The following is a 19,447-nucleotide window of genomic DNA, read 5'->3' as shown; positions in this document are numbered from 1 at the left end:
GCAATCAACTGCCTTCAAAAGTCACTTTATTAGTTGAAAAAGTCCAGCTGTGTGTAATTTAGTCTCAGTATAAATATAAACACCTTTTCTGTAAAGGCCTCAGTGGTTTGTTAGAGAACACTAGCGAACAAACAGCTACATGAAGACCAAGGAACTCACCAGACAGGTCAGAAGCTTTAGGCATTTCAACTGTTCAATCTACCATCCAAAAATGGAAAATGTATTATACAACTTCAAACTCCGAACTGACAGACTGAGCAAGAAGAGCACTGGTCAGAAAAGCAGCCAAGAGGCCCATAGTCACTCTAGAGGAGCTGCAGAAATCCACAGCACAGGTGGGAGAATCTGTTCACAGGACAACTAAACCGTGCTAAGTCCTGCACTCCACAAATCTTGCCTTTATGGAAGACTGGCAAGAAGAAAACCATTGTTGATAGAAAAACATAAAAAGTGCCATTTTGCAGTTTGCCACAAGCCATGTAGGGGACACAGCAAACATCTGGAAGTAGGTGCCGTTAGACTTAATTAACTAAAGTGCTCAACTTAATGTACTTAAAGTACTTAAGCTTATGTGTAGAGGAAAAGTAACACTGCTCATCACCCTAAACACAACATGCCCACTGTGAAACATGGTGGTGGCAGCATCGTGCTGTGGAGATGCTTTACTTTAGCAGAGACAGGGAAGCTGATCAGCTGCTCAGAGATGATGGGAAGGTGAATGGATTTAAATAAAACCTGAAGAAACCTGTTGGAGGCTGCAAAAGACTTGAGACTGGAAAGGAGAACCCTAAACATACAGCCAGAGCTACAGTGGAATGGTTTAGATCAAAGAATATTCATGTATTAGAATGGCTCAGTCAAAGTCCTTAACCTGACCTAAATCCTATTGAACAACCTGACTCAGCTTGAGCCATTTTGTAAAGAAAAATTGTCTCTAGATGAGCAAAGAGACATACCCCAAAAGACTTGAAGCTGAAATTGCAGCGACTACAGATTTTTATATAATTATAAATCATAAGTTTGTGGTTGTAAGGTGACTTTTTTTTATTTTAAGGGGTATGAATACTTTTGCAAGCCATTGTATAAGGCAAATCTTGGTCATATTCATTGAGCTGAACATACAGAAGTAGTGTGTAATAAATGTGTAATGCAACATGTCAGATAACATAGAGATTCCTGTGATAATCCATCCCATGCAGCTGGAATATTCTTTCCCAGTTCGTGTGAATATTGTGGTAGGGTTCGAGGGTTAATAGCCCATCTAACAGCCTTATAGACGTTTTTAATCTGGGATAAATCTGGCAATGCAGCTGGCCATGGCATAGCATCTGTGTTTTCAAAGCAAGTTCTTAAAATAGCGGCAGAATGTGGATTAGCATTGTTCTGTTGGAATAGTGCAGCAGACTGTGTATTTAAAATGGTGGCGCCAATGGTTGTTGCTGTAAAAACCACCACACCCCACACCATTACACCAGAACTTCTGGATGACATATGTGATTAATTTCTGTTGCTTGCCTCCTTTTGGTTGCAACTATTTTGCTAAGTTTAATGATAAATGTATTTCTGTGTGAATTTGTAGGTGTAGGCGCCATGACCTGGTCTCCACTAGCCTGTGGTATCATCACTGGAAAGTATGAAAATGGCATCCCAGAGTCCTCCAGAGCTTCTATGAAGGTATGCACACTGTTCAGAAAGCAGGAATGCTTTTGATGGTGCTTTTTGGTGATGGCATGTTCTCGTGAGTGTGTGTCCTTCTGACTGTGTGTTTTCTTCTCCACCTCCCGCTGCAGTCGTACCAGTGGCTGAAGGATAAGATCATGAGTGAGGACGGGAGGAAGCAGCAGGCTAAGCTGAAGGAGTTGGCTCACATTGCTGAGAAGCTGGGCTGCACTCTGCCTCAGCTGGCTGTAGGTAAGTGGACTAGACCTGGCCACCTTTAAGACTGTAAATAATACAGTTCTGACCATTCTAAAACAGCTGGATGAAGGGAGATGAAGGGAGGAAAAGATAAAACCATACTTATATATAAAAAAAAAATATATATATATATATAGTATAAAAGTACAGTCTGTAGTGTGTAATGGAGGTAGTGCAGTTGAACACAGTAGACAATGAACACCAGTTGATGTGCATATTATGAGGGTAACTGATGCCAGCCATAAAAAAGTGCAAGTACACAGTTATATAATAATTTAAATAAAAAAAATTGCAGTGCAAGCTTGTGCAAAAACTACTAGTGCAAAATAATGTAATGTAAAAGTCACACTCTCTTAGAGTGTGTCTGCTGAGATGAGGGGTGTGTCCATGTAGTGACCAGATGGGCCAGAGTGAAAAAGTTTCACAGAGTCTTCGGTTTCAGTTTGCTGTGCTGAGAGGAGTTGAACAGTCTTGCTAGGACAGCAGTCTGCCGCTGAATGAGCTCCTCTGCCTGGTAGTGGCGCTGTGCAGAGGGTGGCGAACATTGTAAGCGCAGTCACAAAGATAATCAAAAACATTATGATGAAACTGGCTCTCATCAGGACCATGCCAGGAAAGGAAGAGCAACAGTTACCTCATCAGAGTTGCCAGCCTTAGTAACCACAAGTTAGTAACAGCACCCCAGATAAGAGCACCTTAATTCTTCACAGAGTATTTATTTGGTTTGTTTATCACGTTTAAGTTACTACATGATTCCTTACACGTTCTTTCATAGTCTGGATGACTAGGAAAGAAACTGAGGGGGAAAAAAACAATAAAAACACTGAATGAGAATGTGTTTAACTAGCCTAATGCTAGTGTGGACTAGAGGGGTATAAACCCCCGGCTTTGAGATGTGGAACAGTGGAACTGTGTGCTCTAGAACCATGAAACTCCATTCAATAGCTCTAGAATGAGTTGAGGAGTTCACGACTAATGATTTAACATCACGGCCTCTTTAATGTTCTTCTTGTTTAATCAAATTGTCTTGCCAAAATCTAGAAGAAAGGCTTTAGGCTCATTCTTAACCCTTTCATGCATAGAGGTCACTACAGTGTACAGCTGTTTAAATTTTTTTTTTCTTTAAATATGCTTGCAATTTTGGGCACTGCTGCATATAGTCCACTGTAGTGGAAGCTATTGCATCATCCTATACAAAAAAATCCCATTGGTTGGTCATTGTAATGGGAAAAAGAAGTCAATGAAATCAAGATGGCCGGCAGACAGGGAAAACCACCAAACACCTTGGCTATTTTTGTTTCTACCTTTTATAAAATTATATCACTGCAGGTAAAAAAATATATAATTACATCAAGTAACATCTAAGGTGACATATTATGTAAAGATTTTCGAAATTTTGATTTTATATTTGAGGGAATTGTAGATTAATCATCTGTCCACTTAATTGTACATCATGCATCATTAGCTATTTTTCAACTTTTATGCAATGTCAATTACTTCCAGTGTTGTTTTTAAAATAATTCATATTGTTTAATGTTTTGGCTGTAAATCAACTTCTTTAATTGAGGAATGTCTGCCAGTACAGACAGTTGCAAGCAGAGAAGTAGGGTCAAGCAGTGATAGTGAAGGTGAGTCTGGAAATGTTACTGAGGGAGTTGAGGCTGAGGAACGGAGATGAAGGAGATGAGGCTGTTGAAACTAAGGGCACCCCAATATCCAGTATGCCCCTGGAAACCACTGGCCCCAGCTCAAGAAAGTATAAAATGCCAGCACACGAAGAACCAAGTACATCTGCATGCAGTGTCTTGTAGCTTTGTGCCCTGTATGCTTTGGCAACCATCATAGAAAATAGTCTCAGAAATTAGCAACAAGCATGATTTGACAGGAAATATGATACATGCTATAAAATACTATAAGAGAATATGCTCACTTAACAGTTCAGAGACTTGACAAGAATACAGTATGATAATACCAGTCACAATCAAGATTCTATAAGGTTCTACGGTTCAGAGACATTTTCTTGTGTCACAATATCCTCCTCAGTTCCACTATTCCAACAGAATACCATATTACAACTGTATAACTGAATTACATTTGTGTTTTTTTTACAACAAAAAATGCATGAAGTACACTTGAGTGGACAGATAAATATTTCTTTATCGAATAAAGATAGAATATATATTTTTTTCAAACCTTGTTTTACATCCCTAAGGATGTATAAAAACACTCCTGACTGAGTTTATTATAATTCATGCATGAGAGGGTTAAATTGTGTGTCCTTAAGTAGTGTAAAGCTGTGGTTCCTGCAGGGGGTTTGATACTTCTGCTCTGACTGAATTTAGCCCAGCGGCTGTTTGTCCACTTTTGAGTGAAATCTGTCTAGTTTTTCCATTTTCTTCTGGAGCAGATGCCCTTACTGCTCACTTCCCTGGACATATTTAGTTCTATGGCGCCCCCTACTGTTTATAAGCAGAAGATCAGACTGTAGTGAGTTTTGAGTACTGTTTGTGTGTACCACTTTATATGGCTAAGCTCACAAAGTGTGTACATGTGTATATGTGTATGTGTGTGTGTGTGTGTGTGTGTGTGTGTGTGTGTGCCCAATCAGCCTGGTGTCTGAGGAATGAAGGCGTGAGTTCTGTTCTGCTAGGAACCTCCAACCCAGAGCAGCTAACAGAAAACTTGGGAGCCATTCAGGTGAGCCCAGAGACACATAAAGACCGTCCAAATTTCAGTTTACTTACTGACCAGTGGTGAGTGGGGTAGAGTTCTTACATATTGCCAATGAAATATAATAATAATATATCTCTAGAACAGCAACTACAATGGAGGTATTTGATTTTCATTGGACATTGACGATATACATGTTTATTTATTACAGACAGTATTACGTGTTTTCATGTCTCTACTTCATTTCATTTGTTTATATGCGTAAAGCCATTCCTGCATTTCTTGGTCCATTTCTTTTTCTTCTTATCAGATTGCATGTTGTTTTTTTTAATATGTGATAATTAGGGGTGTGATGAGATCTCGTGAAAAACGTGACGATATTTCTCGTCAAGCTTAAACCTGTCTCGCGGGGAATAAAAACAGTTTAGCGTGGACTTTTTAGGAGGGATCTGGCAACCCAGTAGCGATAGCAGCGAGTGTGGTGGCTGGGCAGTGAGAGCAGCTCTCAGCAGAAGAGGAAAATTTGGGCATTTGCACAGAAGATGCTTCTGCTACTTTTAAGTTGTATATCTGGCTGCATTTTGGCTCCAGTGGAAACAATAAACGGTAACAGAGTGACCAACAAGACACAAACCATATGTAAATACTGTAAGTAAATCATGTGACACGTGACTGTTTCACAGTTGTACTGATCCCTTAGCTCTGTACTGTACTTAAAAAAATGTTCTGTCTCTGTTTGCATTTCAAGCATAGTCTTAATATGACTGGTTATGGTTATGCATAGTTAAATTACAAGAGATTTAGGAGAAGAAAAAAAACAAACCATAGGCTTAATATGACTGGTTGTGGTTTGCACTTTTTGTTTGCACTATATAAGACCTAGAAATGTATTTCTATTTCTTATAGAATCAATGTGTGAGAGAAACCAGTCTGTTAAGTTTGCATTATATGATTTTGTTAAATAAAACTCTGACATTTTCTTTAAAATTTTATTTTTAAATCTCGTCTCGTCTTGTTCCCGTGAACCCAGTATCGTGTCTCGTCACACCCCTAGTGATAATACATCCCAGGTGCCTCAGAGCCCAGGGAAATCAGTTTCAGTTCTGGACATAACTTCATTCTGTCTGCTATCAAATATAGTCTAAGGAAATGTTAGAAACATTGCAATTTTTACTTTGCAGTCATATGCTTAGAATTTAAAAGTTCCATTACTTGATGCATAAATATGACCAAAATTACTTCCTAGGTCTTTTATTTTGTTTTTTTATTTTCTGTTTAACCAGGTCCTTCCCAAGATGACCTCACACATAGTGTCTGAAATCGACCACATACTTGGGAACAGACCCTACAGTAAGAAGGACTACCGCTCATAGGGACGCATTACGGACGAGTCACGGCCTCCTCAGAGCACCTCCTCCTTCTCCTCCTCCTCTTCTTCTTCCTCCTGGGTTTGGCCTCTCACAGGAACCCGAGAGAGCTGAGCCATGTCTGCATGAGCCCCCCTTACCCCATACCTGCCCCCGGTAACTCTACTGGGAGGTCCCTACCCTCAGCTACCATGCAGCCGAGCGAGGAGCACGGTGATGACGAGAACCACGAGAACCACCGACCGAACGACAACACTCTGCACCAGTCGTCATGTAGCAAGGTCAAGAGCTGCGCATCTGCACCCTCAGACTCCGCCCCCTCCCCCCTAGTCCTTACCCCATTGCTCAGTAAACTGTGAAGCACAGGAGCCACTGGAGACTCGCAGAGGGTCGCAGGGGCCGGAGGCGTGGAGCATGTCGCCCTCTGCTGTTCATATATGGGAGCTTTGTTGCCATAAACTTAAGAAGAGGCGAGTTCCGTGCATCTGTAGATGCTGCCATTTCGCCAGCCTTTGCCTGTTCCAGAACAGCCTGCATTACTGATCGCATCGCAGATTACTGACGTTAGTCGTGCGACTGACCACATTTTGTGCTTCTGGCTTCTGAAACGTAGTGTAGAAAGTGTATCTGAAGGATATTTTGCGCAACTGGCACACCGTGTAAATACATGCAAACCAACCTCAGCCTACCTGATTATATTCAATATATTATTTATATAGCTTATAAATGATCTTCAGAGACGTGTACATAATAGAATCTAAGGAACAACCAGCACATTTTAGCACATTCATTGCTGGGATTGTGTGAGGAAGGCTACTATTGTATGTTCACGCAGCAGGTAAAAAAAAAGTGTCCCAAATAAGATATATATATATATTTTTTTTTTTCATTTTATGTAGTTTTGTAATTTTTTTTCTATCTGTTTAATTTGACCTCTATCCAATATGTTTCTTAGGAGTTTACGCACACACTAATGAGCTGGCTTCACGTGAAGTTTCGGTTTCATCTTCTCCAGCATCACAGGAGCTATCCAGCCTTTAAACTCGCTGTAAAAAATAATACAACAATTGGTATTGGCTGTGATTTTTAAGCTTTAAGCATTTATAATTAGAAACACAGCGCAAGCTTTCTTATTAAGTTTGAACAGTTTGAACCCCAAATATAAAATATATATAAAGTCGGTTACCTCGCTATCCTGCCACTGAAAGCCCAACTCACTTCTGTTGTCCATGTCCCCTTCTTTTCACTGTCCTTTTTTCTTTTTAAAATTAAAATTCATATACATTTTTAACTGGCTTTTTGGACTGAGTCGCATTACCTTAAATTAGATATGTATCAGATTTCACAATAAGCATATATAAGTGGCTTAAATTAAAGGTGGGCAATATGACTATTTTATTGTGTCCTGATAACTTTTCTTGTATTGTATTGACAATATACCTTATTTTTAAATATCCAGCATATCATCAGTGCTTAAAGAAAATGGACCCAACTGTACATTTTGTTACAGTGAGTGTACTTAGTTCTGTTTAATTGGAATTAAACGGTATTGCAGTATATTTTAAATAATAATCACTGTACTAAGTATGGCAGAGTTTTTAAATAACTTCTGAGCTTCTGAGGATCTGTTGCTACTATTGCATTTTAACAGTGATTATTATAGTGATATTGTGTATAAAGACTTGTAAATGTCTTTAAATATTGTGATATTTTGTTATTGTCTGTTTTTTATCATATCACTCAGCTCAAGCTTATACAAAGCTCTGAAAAAATAAAAAAAAGATCACTTTAGTTTCTGAATCAATTTCTCTGATTTTGCTATTTATAGGTTTATGTTTAAGTAAAATGAACATTGATGTTTTATTCTATAAACTACAGAAAACATTTCTCACAAATTACAAAACAAAATATTATCATTTAGAGCATTTATTCACAGAAAATGAGAAATGGCTGAAATAACAAAATAAAGACAGAGCTTTCAGACCTGAAATAAAGCAAAACAAAAAAAAGAAAACAAGTTCATATTCATAAAGTTTTAAAAGTTCAGAAATCAATCAACAGAAATCTTACACACTAACTTTATGCCTTTACTTCTAGTGCAAAAATCTAAGCAGTTCAGTTTGGTTTGATGGCTTGTGATCATCCATCTTCCTCTTGATTATATTCTAGAGGTTTTTAATTTGGTAAAATCAAAGAAACTATATTATTTTTTATCTCATTTGATAAACACAAGTTGGGACACTTTTACCTGCTGTGTGAACAAAAAAAAACCTAGAGACAATTTCTTCCCTGATTCCAGTCTGTTTATTAGGGGTGCCTGACTGGATTTATCTGTATCTCTGCACATGATAGGTCAGTTTCAGGTGAAGTGATAGGCAGCTGGTGCTCCTCTCCTCCCCTGTGTGTGTTTTTGCCTCATTGGTGTGGATTGTGTTTCTCCTTTTCTCTTCACAAGCCATATTATTACTCCACAGCTCTGTGGATTCTCTATGAATGATTTATCATGATAGTTACTGCTCATCCTTAAAGAGGCACCTTAACAACAAAAAGACAATGACACATTTTCCACCTTAACTCAAATGTAGTCACTCAGCCAAGACCTGATCGGTGTCTGAAGTTCTTCACTTCTTCAGTTTTGCACTGGAGCTACGACGCTAACGTAGCTAACAAGTAATGAAAGCCTATAATCACCGAGTTTATCATCTCTGAACTGCATGCACAGATCATCACATTACTCCACACTGCTCTGAGCTGGACTTGATTACGTGGTTTCTGACACTGTGGTACGACTTGGGAAATGTGTGTGATTTTTTTTGTTTGTTTGTTTTTTATCCCAAAAAATATATTTAAAGATGTTAAAAATGTAATTACAACATTACAAAAACAAAAATACTGATCAGTTTATCAATAGTGATAAAAAACCTTTTTGAACTGTCCAAAAGATTTATATTTTTATTTTAAAAATGATTTAGCAAAAATAAAGGTGTTATTTTTTTCATTCTAAATTACTAAATTTATTCATCATAAAATTTAAGTCATTTAAAAATATATAAATATTTAACATTTTACATTAAAAAATATATACTATACTATTTATATTAGAATTTTACAGATGAAAAAGTCATTCAGAGAGCTGGTATGAAATGTGCTGTCCTAAAGAAACTTTACCACATGGCTGATTGTGATGGCACTTACAGTACCAGTCAAAAGTTTGGACACACTTTAAATTCAGTGGTTTTTCATTACTTTAAAAAATGTCTGCTTTGTAGATTAATACTTCATTAATAAGTCATCCAAACTATGAAGAAATTCAAATGGAATTATTTAGAAAACAAGAATGTGTTAAAGAAACCCAAATTGTTTTATATTTTCAGTCACCTGGAATGGCTCCCAGTTAACAGCTGTGCTGAACTCGTCAAGAGTTAATTACTTGAATTTCTTGTCTCTTAATGTGTTTGAGAGCATCAGTTGTAAAGTTGTGAAGAGTGAATAGTCCTATTTGACTAAAGTTCTAAACATATAACTACGTTAAGAAAGTATTTTCTTCAACTAAGTAAAGAAAAAAATTAGAAGAAATGAAGGTGAATCTGAAAAAAAAATCAGGAACTTTAAAAGTATCCTCATGTGCTGTCACAAAGATCAGTAAAAACGTAATGATGAAACTGGCTCTCATCAGGACCATCCCAGTAAAGGAAGACCAGTACATTTTAAACAAGTTTAACAAACATCAGGGAAAAACTACTTAAAATAGTCCATACTTTACCAGCATATTAGTGCATATAATGCATATAATGCTGCTGCATCATGGAACTTCAATTTTAAAAGCTTATGAATAACACAAATGGTTTGGAAATCCTTTACTTTTATTCAATGACAAAGCCAACCAAAATATATTCCATTTTTTATGTTGCAGGATGACATTGTCCAGTATTTTTTACATCTAACTAGGGGTGGGAATCACAGGGCATCTTACAATGTATCACGATACTTTTCCTATGATAGCAGTGGTATCACGCTACTGTGATTATGGATTTATCAGTGTCAGATTCACAGAATTTGACAACCGATATTCTTCACCACAGGTTTACAAATTACCTTCATTTGATTACAGTGCTTCCATGTGTAGTAATGAAGCAGCAACTTCAGTAAGTTAAATTAGGTCTTGTCCCACCCCTAGATCCAAACATAATGGAAACATGTCCATAAAAAAAAGTTGGACAGTACTGTGCGCTAATGAGACAGTAATAGATAGAAGTGATGAACTGTATAAAATTACAACTTTTACTGTTAATGCTTGGTTTGAATATGTGTACTATTCCACCCCTAATACTTAAAGCAGCACTAGGTAGAATTTCCTTGATTTTTAAATCTTTTTAAAGAAGTAAAATTACAGCTTGAAACTCACTGCAGCGCTGCATTGAGGTGTAATAGGAGGAATAGCGGTGCTCTCGTGTCTGTGCCGGAGCTCCTCTGAGCTCAAACCAGACTCTGTAAGTTTTCCGAGGCGGACGCGATCAACGCTCGCGAGAACTGCGACCTGCTTTCCGACCTTTAGTTCTAATAGTTCTACTGGTTCATTCTTTACAAACTAACATACAGACACTCTGGCAGAAGCTGGAAATTGAACGAATATGTCTGTGAAAGCCAGAAAACAAAGAGAAACTAATCCGCCTGAAACATTTATAACACTCTACAGCTGTAGGGGGAGCAAACGAGCACATAATCTCAATCCTACCTAGTGGAGCTTTAAGGTTTTGTAAAACAAATAAAAAGGGTGTATTTTTGGTTGTAGACATTGTGACCTTGTTCATAAAACAACCACAGTTTAATGTGAGGCGCACATTTCATTTCAGAACTCTCTGAATTACTGTTCATATTATATTTTAAGTATGATCCTGAATGGGGTTTAACGGTTCTAACCTGATTTCTGTTCTTCCAGAAGCAGTCATGTGACAGCATATTGAATTAATGTATTCAAGCATCACTGAAAACATTACCTTTCTGTACAGTCAGTGCATTTTCTGTCAGTGGTGATTTTAAAAACTGTAAATGTTTCCTTTTTTTCACCTAAATTATTCACAACAATTCTCCATTATAGTGTGGGTGCGTTTTATAGTGATACTGTTACTCACTTCTGTACCGAGTGCCTTGATACTAACCTGCTTGTGAAACATAGGGCTTTTGCATTTCCCATGAATATAATATTATATAAATATACATGACAGCACCAGAGACCGAGTGTGAAAGAGAGCGATATCGAGGGTGTAAATTAGTGTTTTGCAAAAAACGAAATCCTATATTGAGGTGATAAATGTGTTTTTAAAGGTTTGTAATACTGTTTGGTGAGACTCTGTACAGATTGTATAACTGTACAGGCTGTTATTGGACGAATCTCTGCTTTGAATCTGAGGTGTTGATTCACATCATGCTTTTTTTTTTTTCTCTTTGAATAGACGCAGTGACTTCTGTAAATATATACAGTACATAGATCTAGATTATATGCTTGAAATAAAAATGCAGAATGACTGTCAGTGATTCTCGCTGTGTGTCTGTGTCTCTTCTCACCTGGATATCAGTCCTTTTCATCCAAACATCCCACTAAATAAACAAATGAGAGGCACACCTTTATTTTTGGTCAATTCTCATTTATTTGTATAAAAAGAAAAGAAGGGTGAAGGTCAGAAATGACCCCTTGGCATCCACTGATCATGAATTTCATGAAAGTCCACAGATGAAATGCTTGTTTCCTCCACCCACGGTGCCACCCACAAAAACAACCCCCACTGAACCAATCAGTCCCCTTGTGTGCCCCTCCAAAATACTTTGTGTTGCTCAATTCATTCTTCTTTGTTTCTCACTTTGATCCTGTGGACAGGAGGGCGATGAGACCAGAGGAGGCACTGATGGACAGAATGTAGTTCCTGCATTTCAGAAAGAAAAAAATATAAAATAAAAATTGTAAAGCAATTTAAAAGCAGCATTATGCAATAATTGGCATTTCTTTCTCCTTCTACAGTTAAGAAGTGGAATACCACTAAAGTCATGGCGCATTTATTAAGCTAAAAGATACAGAATCTGCATTAGAAGTTAGAGAAGCATGTGGACTGAGGTAATTGAGCATTACTGCAGGATTTTACACACATTTCATAAGTTACACAAATTCCCATAAGCATTATCTTGCTTCACCAGAGTTACAGGGAAGTTTCTGGTGTGCTGAGGACCAGAGATACAATAGCAGCACTAGTCTCCCTAATTTTTTCCCTTCTAAATATTTGTAATACAGATAGAACCCCTATTTAAAATGGTATCGAAATGTGTTCACTCGTTACATTTGTTTTTCTCCAATAATATTTTATACAATAGACTTACACAAAGCAGTCTTACCCTACTTACGAAAATTTTTACCAAAAAGTGTTGATTTGATATTTAGAAACGACTTAAAGACAACAACATACTGTAATTTTCTACCTGCATTTATTGTTCAGTCTTGTATCATCTTTATTTTATATTGTTAAACAATCCTTTCAAAAATCTTATGCTTAATGTTTCACACAAGATACGCACATTATTATGTATTTTTTTCATATTTGTCTGCAATCAAGTTAGTTTTATTTTGCCTTAAAAAAGGCTGAATTTTGAAATGCTACTGTTTTTACTAAGCTCAGTAAAAAGCTCTTACACTGTGGGGTTGAAGTTCTTCAGCAGGAAGAAAGAGGCGACGATGACGAGCACGAGGAACAGCGTGTTGTTGTAGAAGATAGAGAATGTTGTAGCTTCATAATCTGCCACTTCATTCTTTTTCCACAAGATCCTGGAAATGGGAGCACAGTTACAACAAATGTTTAAAATGAACATATACTAACCAGATTTACAAATAAATATCTGTAATTATAATAAATAATTACAAAATGTTTAAAATAAGATAAATTAAATCATTTAAAGTTTTGGTCCTAAAAATGACTCACTTACAACTAATTTAAAACACAGCATTGTAGTATGTAGAAAATTTCTATTGCAAAAACTGCTCAGTCATTTTATAACATATTTAACATAACAGATTTTTTACATGATATTTACCACTGTCAGCATAACTCATTAAACAGATACTGCAAAATCTGGGTTATACATATATATATATATATATATATATATATATATATATATATATATATATATGTGTGTATATATAAACTCTGCATAGTCAAAATGAACTGAACAGAAAATTGTACAAAACCCCCAAGTCACACAAATCCTTACATTATAACCAAAATCAAGTCAAATAAAAAGAAAACCCCACAAAATTAGAGAATGTGATTCTCTTAATGAAACTTAATAAATTAATGAACTTAAAACGTAATGAATAATCATTAACTCTGTTATAACTAATGTGATCAGTTCAACCAACTGTAAATAAAGCTTTCAACATTGACAAGATCTAGAGAAATCCAAGAGGAATGTCACTTTACGTCTTTTCTTGTGAACAATGTGAACTTTAAGCTTAGCTAATATTGATTTTCCATTTGATTTTAAAGTCAGAACAACCCTAATCTAATTAGCTCAGTGGTCTAACCAGTGAATCAATAAGTCTGACTCTACCTCTCGTCCTTCTCTTTGCGGGACATCTTGCGGTTGTCTGCCTCAGACAGCTTGCGGGTCACTTCCTTGGACACAGCATCCTCACGTTTCTGAGCGACCCTAAAAAACACACAGCACACACTTTACACACAAATCTGGGTGCCTTTGATCACATTCCCAACACCTGAATGATTTTTAACGGAACAAACTTAAGATTAAATCAGGGACAACTTACTTGTGCTTGAGGACAAACTTGACGTTTTTGTAAGCAAAGGCCACCAGGTATGTGCTGACCAGAGTCATAACTGCATAGAGAACTGCAGACTGAACCAGGTCCATATGCCAGATCCTCCAGAACAACCCTGTGAATATGAACCACACAAAAACCATTAGCTGTGCTGACAGAGCTTCAGTAACAGCAGTCACTTAAACAGCATCATCAAATTTTTATTTTAATACTGATGAATGCATTTCCCCAATGCTAGGTTCCAAATGCTACTATGAAGAAGAATAAAAACACTCCTTGTCTGGACAATTAAATTGTATTCAATTACACAATGCCACTTTTAAATGTCTCTAAAATGTCTAAAGTTTAATTTTTGCACTGGAGCTATGAGGCAAGTAAGGCAAAAATTGCGATGCCAATTTTTCACAACCAGCATGTACGGATTCACCAATATATGTAAGGAAAATTTTATCTGATTTTGGTTAATCATTCCTTTAAGAGACAGGGTGTATTACACTGAATTTGTATATCGAATGTATATTTTTAATATTTTATTTTTAATCACAAACCTTGTTCATGCATTTAAACTATTCTTAACATGTGAAGAACAGAAACAGTTTTTTTTTTAAGATAACTTGTCTTTTTTGTTTGAGGGGCACTTTTTATTGAGCTATTTGACAATTAAGTGCGAATTTGAATTAACTAAATGACAAGCTAACTCTGGTAGTATTACCTGACCATATACATATGGTCATTTAGGGGAACATGGTGAACATAAAAGCTAGATTAGCTAGTTTAGCTAACTTAACTAAATTAGATTTTTTGCGAATCAGTCCTTTAATAAACGGGGTGCATTACGCTTACAAAACTTAATTGAACCTTTTCAAAAAAAAAAGAAAAAAGAAAACAAACTTTACTTATTCTTGCATATATAGTACTATTAAGACAATACACTTTTTATTTTAACTGTTACACCATGTTTTTTGTAGTGCGAGAGGCACTAGCTGGCTATTGAGACAGTTTTCTTAGTTTTATAGGTTAGCGTTAGCATAGCTAGAGTTAAGTATAGAAAAAGATAAGTATAACGTTAACTAACTACCTTAGTATCAGGAAACATAGCTTAGTTACTTTTGTGAAATTATTTTAAAAAATCTATGGTTTAATAAACCACAGCATAAACAAACTACAGTCAGCTTAACTAACCTAACGTTATCTGAACTGGTCCTTTCCCATTCAGTAAAAGGACGTAGAGTCAACGTTCACGTTCCGACGTTAGAATTTACTTGTGACGACCTTATGGTTTTATATCTAAGTTACAGTTTGTCTTAATCCTTACTTAACCTACATTACCTATCTTTATATAATATGTATTCTATTATTATAGCCTGTACTGTGGTCTTACAGTGTATATTATAGTAATTAATAAAAATATTAATATGAGAATGTAGATTAAGAGCAACGACCATTCAAAACCTTTAAATGAACGTACATTCAATGTCAGAATTTCAACATTAACCGATGCCTATTAGGTAATGTTAAATAAATGTTGTTTTGAGTTTTTTCTTTTGCAAATCATCAACTATAAACAATGTAGCTAGCTAAGACAACAAAAAAACAAACCTAACGTTCATCCAATGTTCTTTGCTCTGATAGATTTACAGAGCTAAGCTAACTAACTAACGTTAAGCTAGCTAGGTTAGCTAACGTCAGCTAACCGCACAGAGCATTTATCACTATAATAAACATATAATAATATAATAAACATTTACTGCACCAAAGCCGAGATTTAAACACTAAATAACCTGAACTGAACTACAGAGAATTTAGAGACTTTACTCTACAGAGACTTTAGCTCCAGTATCAGTGTGTGTATGTGGTGGAGAACTCACAGATGGGGATGGCGGAGACGATCAGCGCGTTCCCGTAGAAGAGCGCGGTGGATTTAGCGGAGAGGTTCCTGCTGAAGTCCTGCAGCAGCAGGTCCTCCTCAGACTGCTGTTTACTGCCTCCTTTAGGTGCCATGGCTCTGATCCTGATCCTGGTTCTGCTGTTCTGCTGCTGGTCTGCGGCTGAAAGAGGGACTGACACGTATCTTCTCCCCGGTCTGAGAGAGAGAAGCTCCAGCGCCGCGTCAGCACAAGCCCAGACCCGGACTCACCCCGCCGCACCAGCGCAGCCTGCCGGCCCGGCGGAACAACACACACACCACACTGAATCACTGACTCACTGAATCACGGACTCACTGACTGACACGTGTGAGATGAATCGGTTCGTTTCAGTGAACGAACCGTTTGAACAGATCTGCCTGTACCTTATTCTAAAAGTAATCTCTGCATTAAAATAGTATAGCAGTTATCAAACAGGAGTTATTTTATACTGAGTTTAGTTTTTAGTTCAGTAAAAGAATCAACTCCTTGCTGTGTTAAAAGGGAGAATCACCAATCTAATATACTAGTGCATCTCCAAAAAGTTGTGTAACATTAAAAAGTTACTTTATTTCAGCAATTCAGTTCAAAATGTGAAACTCATATTATATAGATGTATTACACACAGGGTGATCTATTTTAAGCATTTATTTATTTTATTCAATGAAAAAATCCCAAAAATGCCAAAAATCAAGTCCTGCTGGAAAATGAATTCCATATCTCCATAAAAGTTGTCAGCAGAGGGAAGCATGAAGTGCTGTAAGATTTTCAGGGAAAACACTGCACTGACTTTGGACTTGATATAACACCGTGGAGTAACACCAAAACACACCAAAATTCCCCTTTCAGTTGCTTACTCAGCAGTTAAGTGTTAGTACACAATTACTGTTATATTGACCGACCACGTGAATAGTTTTTAAGAGATTGAGGTCTAGTAAGTAGCTTGATGGTCTAGTTTATATTGTTAGATTATCAACAGGAAATCTTTTTTTTTCGATTTTTTTTAGTCCTGAGAAGATTTAAAAAGTCCAATGTTAATTTAATTTATTAAAAATATATATATTTTTTTTCATCCATTTCCTCGACAGTATTCCTGACAACCACAAGAGGGAGACTGCCTGCGTGTGAATATTTACAGAACCTGTTTATAAGAGACTAGCCACTATCCCCTAAACATAGGTTTATGGCCACGACCCTGATCTCCACAACGCTGCTGCTTCTGGTCAGGCCTTTTTCAGCCTGTGCTTTACCTGCTTGGCAAGCATTAGTTTTTTGCTTTTTTTACACTTCACTTTTGAAAACCTTGATAATGCTAATAAGACGTAAAAAAATAAATAACGCACAACAGCAACAACAACAACAACAATAATAATAATAATAATAATAATAATAATAATAATAATAATAATAATAATAATAATAATAATGATTATTATTATTATTATTATTATTATAATTATAATAATAATTTATTATTAATTAATTATTAATTAATTAATATTATTACAGTAATGTAATGTATATGTATACGTATACAGTAATGTAATGTATATGTATACGTATAATATATATTATAAGTATTAACAACAATTATAGTAATAATGTTAATGTACAGAACATTTTTGCAATAATACAACATATATAAAAATAACAACAACAACAACAATAATAATTATAATAATTATAATAATAAGATATTATTATTATACAAAAATTACAACAATAACAGTAATAATGCTAATAACATGTACAAAACCTGCAATAACACAAGAATATAATAATAATAATAATAATAATAATAATAATAATAATAATAATAATAATAATAATACTTTCTATTAAAGGAATTATTGGTATTATAGTAATAATTAGTGTATTTTATTAATAAATGGTGCCGCAATACTAATTTTATGTTACATGAGCAATAGTTTGTTTTGAATATTTAATGAACGTTATTACTATTATTGTTGTCATTATCTATATAATAATAACAATTATTATTATTATTATTATTATTATTATTATTATTATTATTATTATTATTATTATTATTATTATTATTGATAGTAGTAGTAATATTAGTAGTATTATAAATATTTTGGTGACTTTTATTCTAGTAAAGTATATCTGCTGTTCGTGTTGAAAGTAAACAGTATCAGAGTTATATGGTCGCCATGGCAGCGCTATTAAATCAGCTGTGTTTCTGTGTTCAGTCAGACCAGTGCTTTACTGAACTGGAGATACCACTGTGCTTTACTGCTCTCTAACTCAGCTCTACAGCTCACCTCTACACCTTCACCAGTGGCTCTATTGCAAGTCACTGGTGATCCACACAACACCGTGAGTATTAATACACTTTTTATATAATTTATATTCATTTATGTATTAATAAGAGGATCAAACCAAAGTGTAAACAAACATTAGCTACAGGCTAATCAAAGGCTAATAAAACACTAGCTAAATAAACTACTGTTTAAAAGCAGGAAAACTCTTCTTATATTATTATTATTATTATTATTATTATTATTATTATTATTATTATTATTATTATTATTATTATTATTATTATTATGTTGTTGTTGTTGTTGTAGTTCTTATTATTTATGGATATTTATATCCAGGTTATCTGTGTGTATATAATTTGTGTGAACAAATGTAAGATTCTAGTGCTATTTTTATCTGATCTGGTGAAAATTAATTGTGTTTTAATTAGATTAAGGTAGTAAATTAAGGCCTAAACCCGAGAAGCTTTATTTAGCACAGAATCACCGTCAGTCTGAGAGAGGGTCTTTAAATGCTGAGGTAAAATAAATACATTTATTTAAATATATGACTAATATATGACAGTTTGTTATGAGTTAAAATAGCTTACCTGGTCACCATAGCAACTATATCAGCACTAAATACCCACAGCTATCCTAACCATCTCCAAACTTCCTCATAAACTACATCTACTACTAACTTTACTGTGTTTTCACCTAAACTCAGCCTTATTAAAGTTAAACCCGTAACTGTTAAATGTTCCATATCCCCATTTAGCTTACAGTGTTTCAGCCTCTCTGTATTGCTTTTAATTAAACAACCTGTTTTCCTGATAAAGTGCTTTTGAGAGTGATATATGTAAATGATCTCTGATCTGACTGGCTGCTCTGTATTCTGTTCATTCTCCTTATAACTTGAGTAGGTGGGGAACAGACAGACTGTGAGTAAATATTGTAGATGTCACATTTTCTTTCTATTTCTGCAAAGTTAGAATGAATGTAGAAATAAAAATAAAAGAATAAAAATATGTAAAAACTGAATTAATAATTTCTGACAGGAAACTGTACTTTATTCTTCACAGGTTCCACTTTAACTGACCCTCATCCAGATACAGTTCCATTCCATCCACATCAACAACAACAACAACAACAACAACAGGTTCTTACACTTACACTACACCACACACTTTCTACACCTCACACTTTCTACACCACACACTTTCTACACCTCACACTTTCTACACCACACACTTTCTACACCACACACTTTCTACACCACACACTTTCTACACCACACACTTTCTACACCACACACTTTCTACACCACACACTTTCTACACCACACACTTTCTACACCTCACACTTTCTACACCACACACTTTCTACACTACACACTTTCTACACCTCACACTTTCTACACCACACACTTTCTACACTACACACTTTCCATTCCACACACCTTGTACACCACACACCTTCTACACCAGCAGGATCATCATCATCAAC

At 35.6% G+C, this 19,447-nt stretch overlaps 2 protein-coding genes and 1 long non-coding RNA gene across 5 annotated transcripts in view; 2 read left to right on the top strand and 1 right to left on the bottom strand.

The window, feature by feature from the left end:
• Nucleotides 1-11,489, top strand: part of LOC125804584 (uncharacterized) — a 432,046-nt gene extending 420,557 nt beyond the window's left edge. The window contains exon 2 of the long non-coding RNA XR_007440702.1: nucleotides 8,126-11,489. This is a non-coding gene — a long non-coding RNA (uncharacterized LOC125804584). The remainder of the gene's footprint in view (nucleotides 1-8,125) is intronic.
• kcnab1a (potassium voltage-gated channel subfamily A regulatory beta subunit 1a) overlaps nucleotides 1-11,489 on the top strand; it is a 253,238-nt gene extending 241,749 nt beyond the window's left edge. For all 3 annotated transcript variants that reach the window (XM_049483592.1, XM_049483591.1, XM_007232085.4), the window contains 4 exons: nucleotides 1,580-1,674; nucleotides 1,791-1,911; nucleotides 4,526-4,614; nucleotides 5,871-11,489. In XM_049483592.1, coding sequence (XP_049339549.1) covers nucleotides 1,580-1,674; nucleotides 1,791-1,911; nucleotides 4,526-4,614; nucleotides 5,871-5,960 — 395 coding nt within the window. In that variant the 3' untranslated portion in view covers nucleotides 5,961-11,489. The remainder of the gene's footprint in view (nucleotides 1-1,579; nucleotides 1,675-1,790; nucleotides 1,912-4,525; nucleotides 4,615-5,870) is intronic.
• Nucleotides 11,490-11,578: 89 nt separating this feature from the next.
• Nucleotides 11,579-15,924, bottom strand: ssr3 (signal sequence receptor, gamma). The gene is made up of 5 exons (XM_007232086.3): nucleotides 15,645-15,924; nucleotides 13,765-13,891; nucleotides 13,551-13,649; nucleotides 12,634-12,765; nucleotides 11,579-11,875 (listed from the first exon to the last, which is right to left on the bottom strand). The coding sequence occupies exons 1-5, from the start codon at nucleotides 15,775-15,777 to the stop codon at nucleotides 11,809-11,811; spliced, it is 558 nt and encodes a 185-aa protein (XP_007232148.1). The 5' UTR covers nucleotides 15,778-15,924; the 3' UTR covers nucleotides 11,579-11,808.
• Between the last annotated feature and the right edge of the window lie 3,523 nt (nucleotides 15,925-19,447).

This window comes from Astyanax mexicanus, chromosome 9 (assembly GCF_023375975.1).
Source record: "Astyanax mexicanus isolate ESR-SI-001 chromosome 9, AstMex3_surface, whole genome shotgun sequence".
Classification (NCBI taxonomy): Eukaryota; Metazoa; Chordata; class Actinopteri; order Characiformes; family Acestrorhamphidae; genus Astyanax; species Astyanax mexicanus.
The sequence above is the reverse complement of the archived record's forward strand: the minus strand, read 5'-3'. Positions and strand labels throughout refer to the sequence as shown.

Bases quoted from the DNA above. Each gene is read 5' to 3' on its own strand.
- ssr3 (XM_007232086.3), bottom strand. From the start codon at position 15,777: ATGGCACCTAAAGGAGGCAGTAAACAGCAGTCTGAGGAGGACCTGCTG. The intron at 13,650-13,764 runs GTAAGTTGTCCC...TGTGTTTTTTAG, and splicing joins AAGTTTGTCCTCAAGCACAA to GGTCGCTCAGAAACGTGAGG. The intron at 11,876-12,633 runs GTAAGAGCTTTT...TCTGAAATGCAG, and splicing joins AAGAACTTCAACCCCACAGT to GAACTACATTCTGTCCATCA.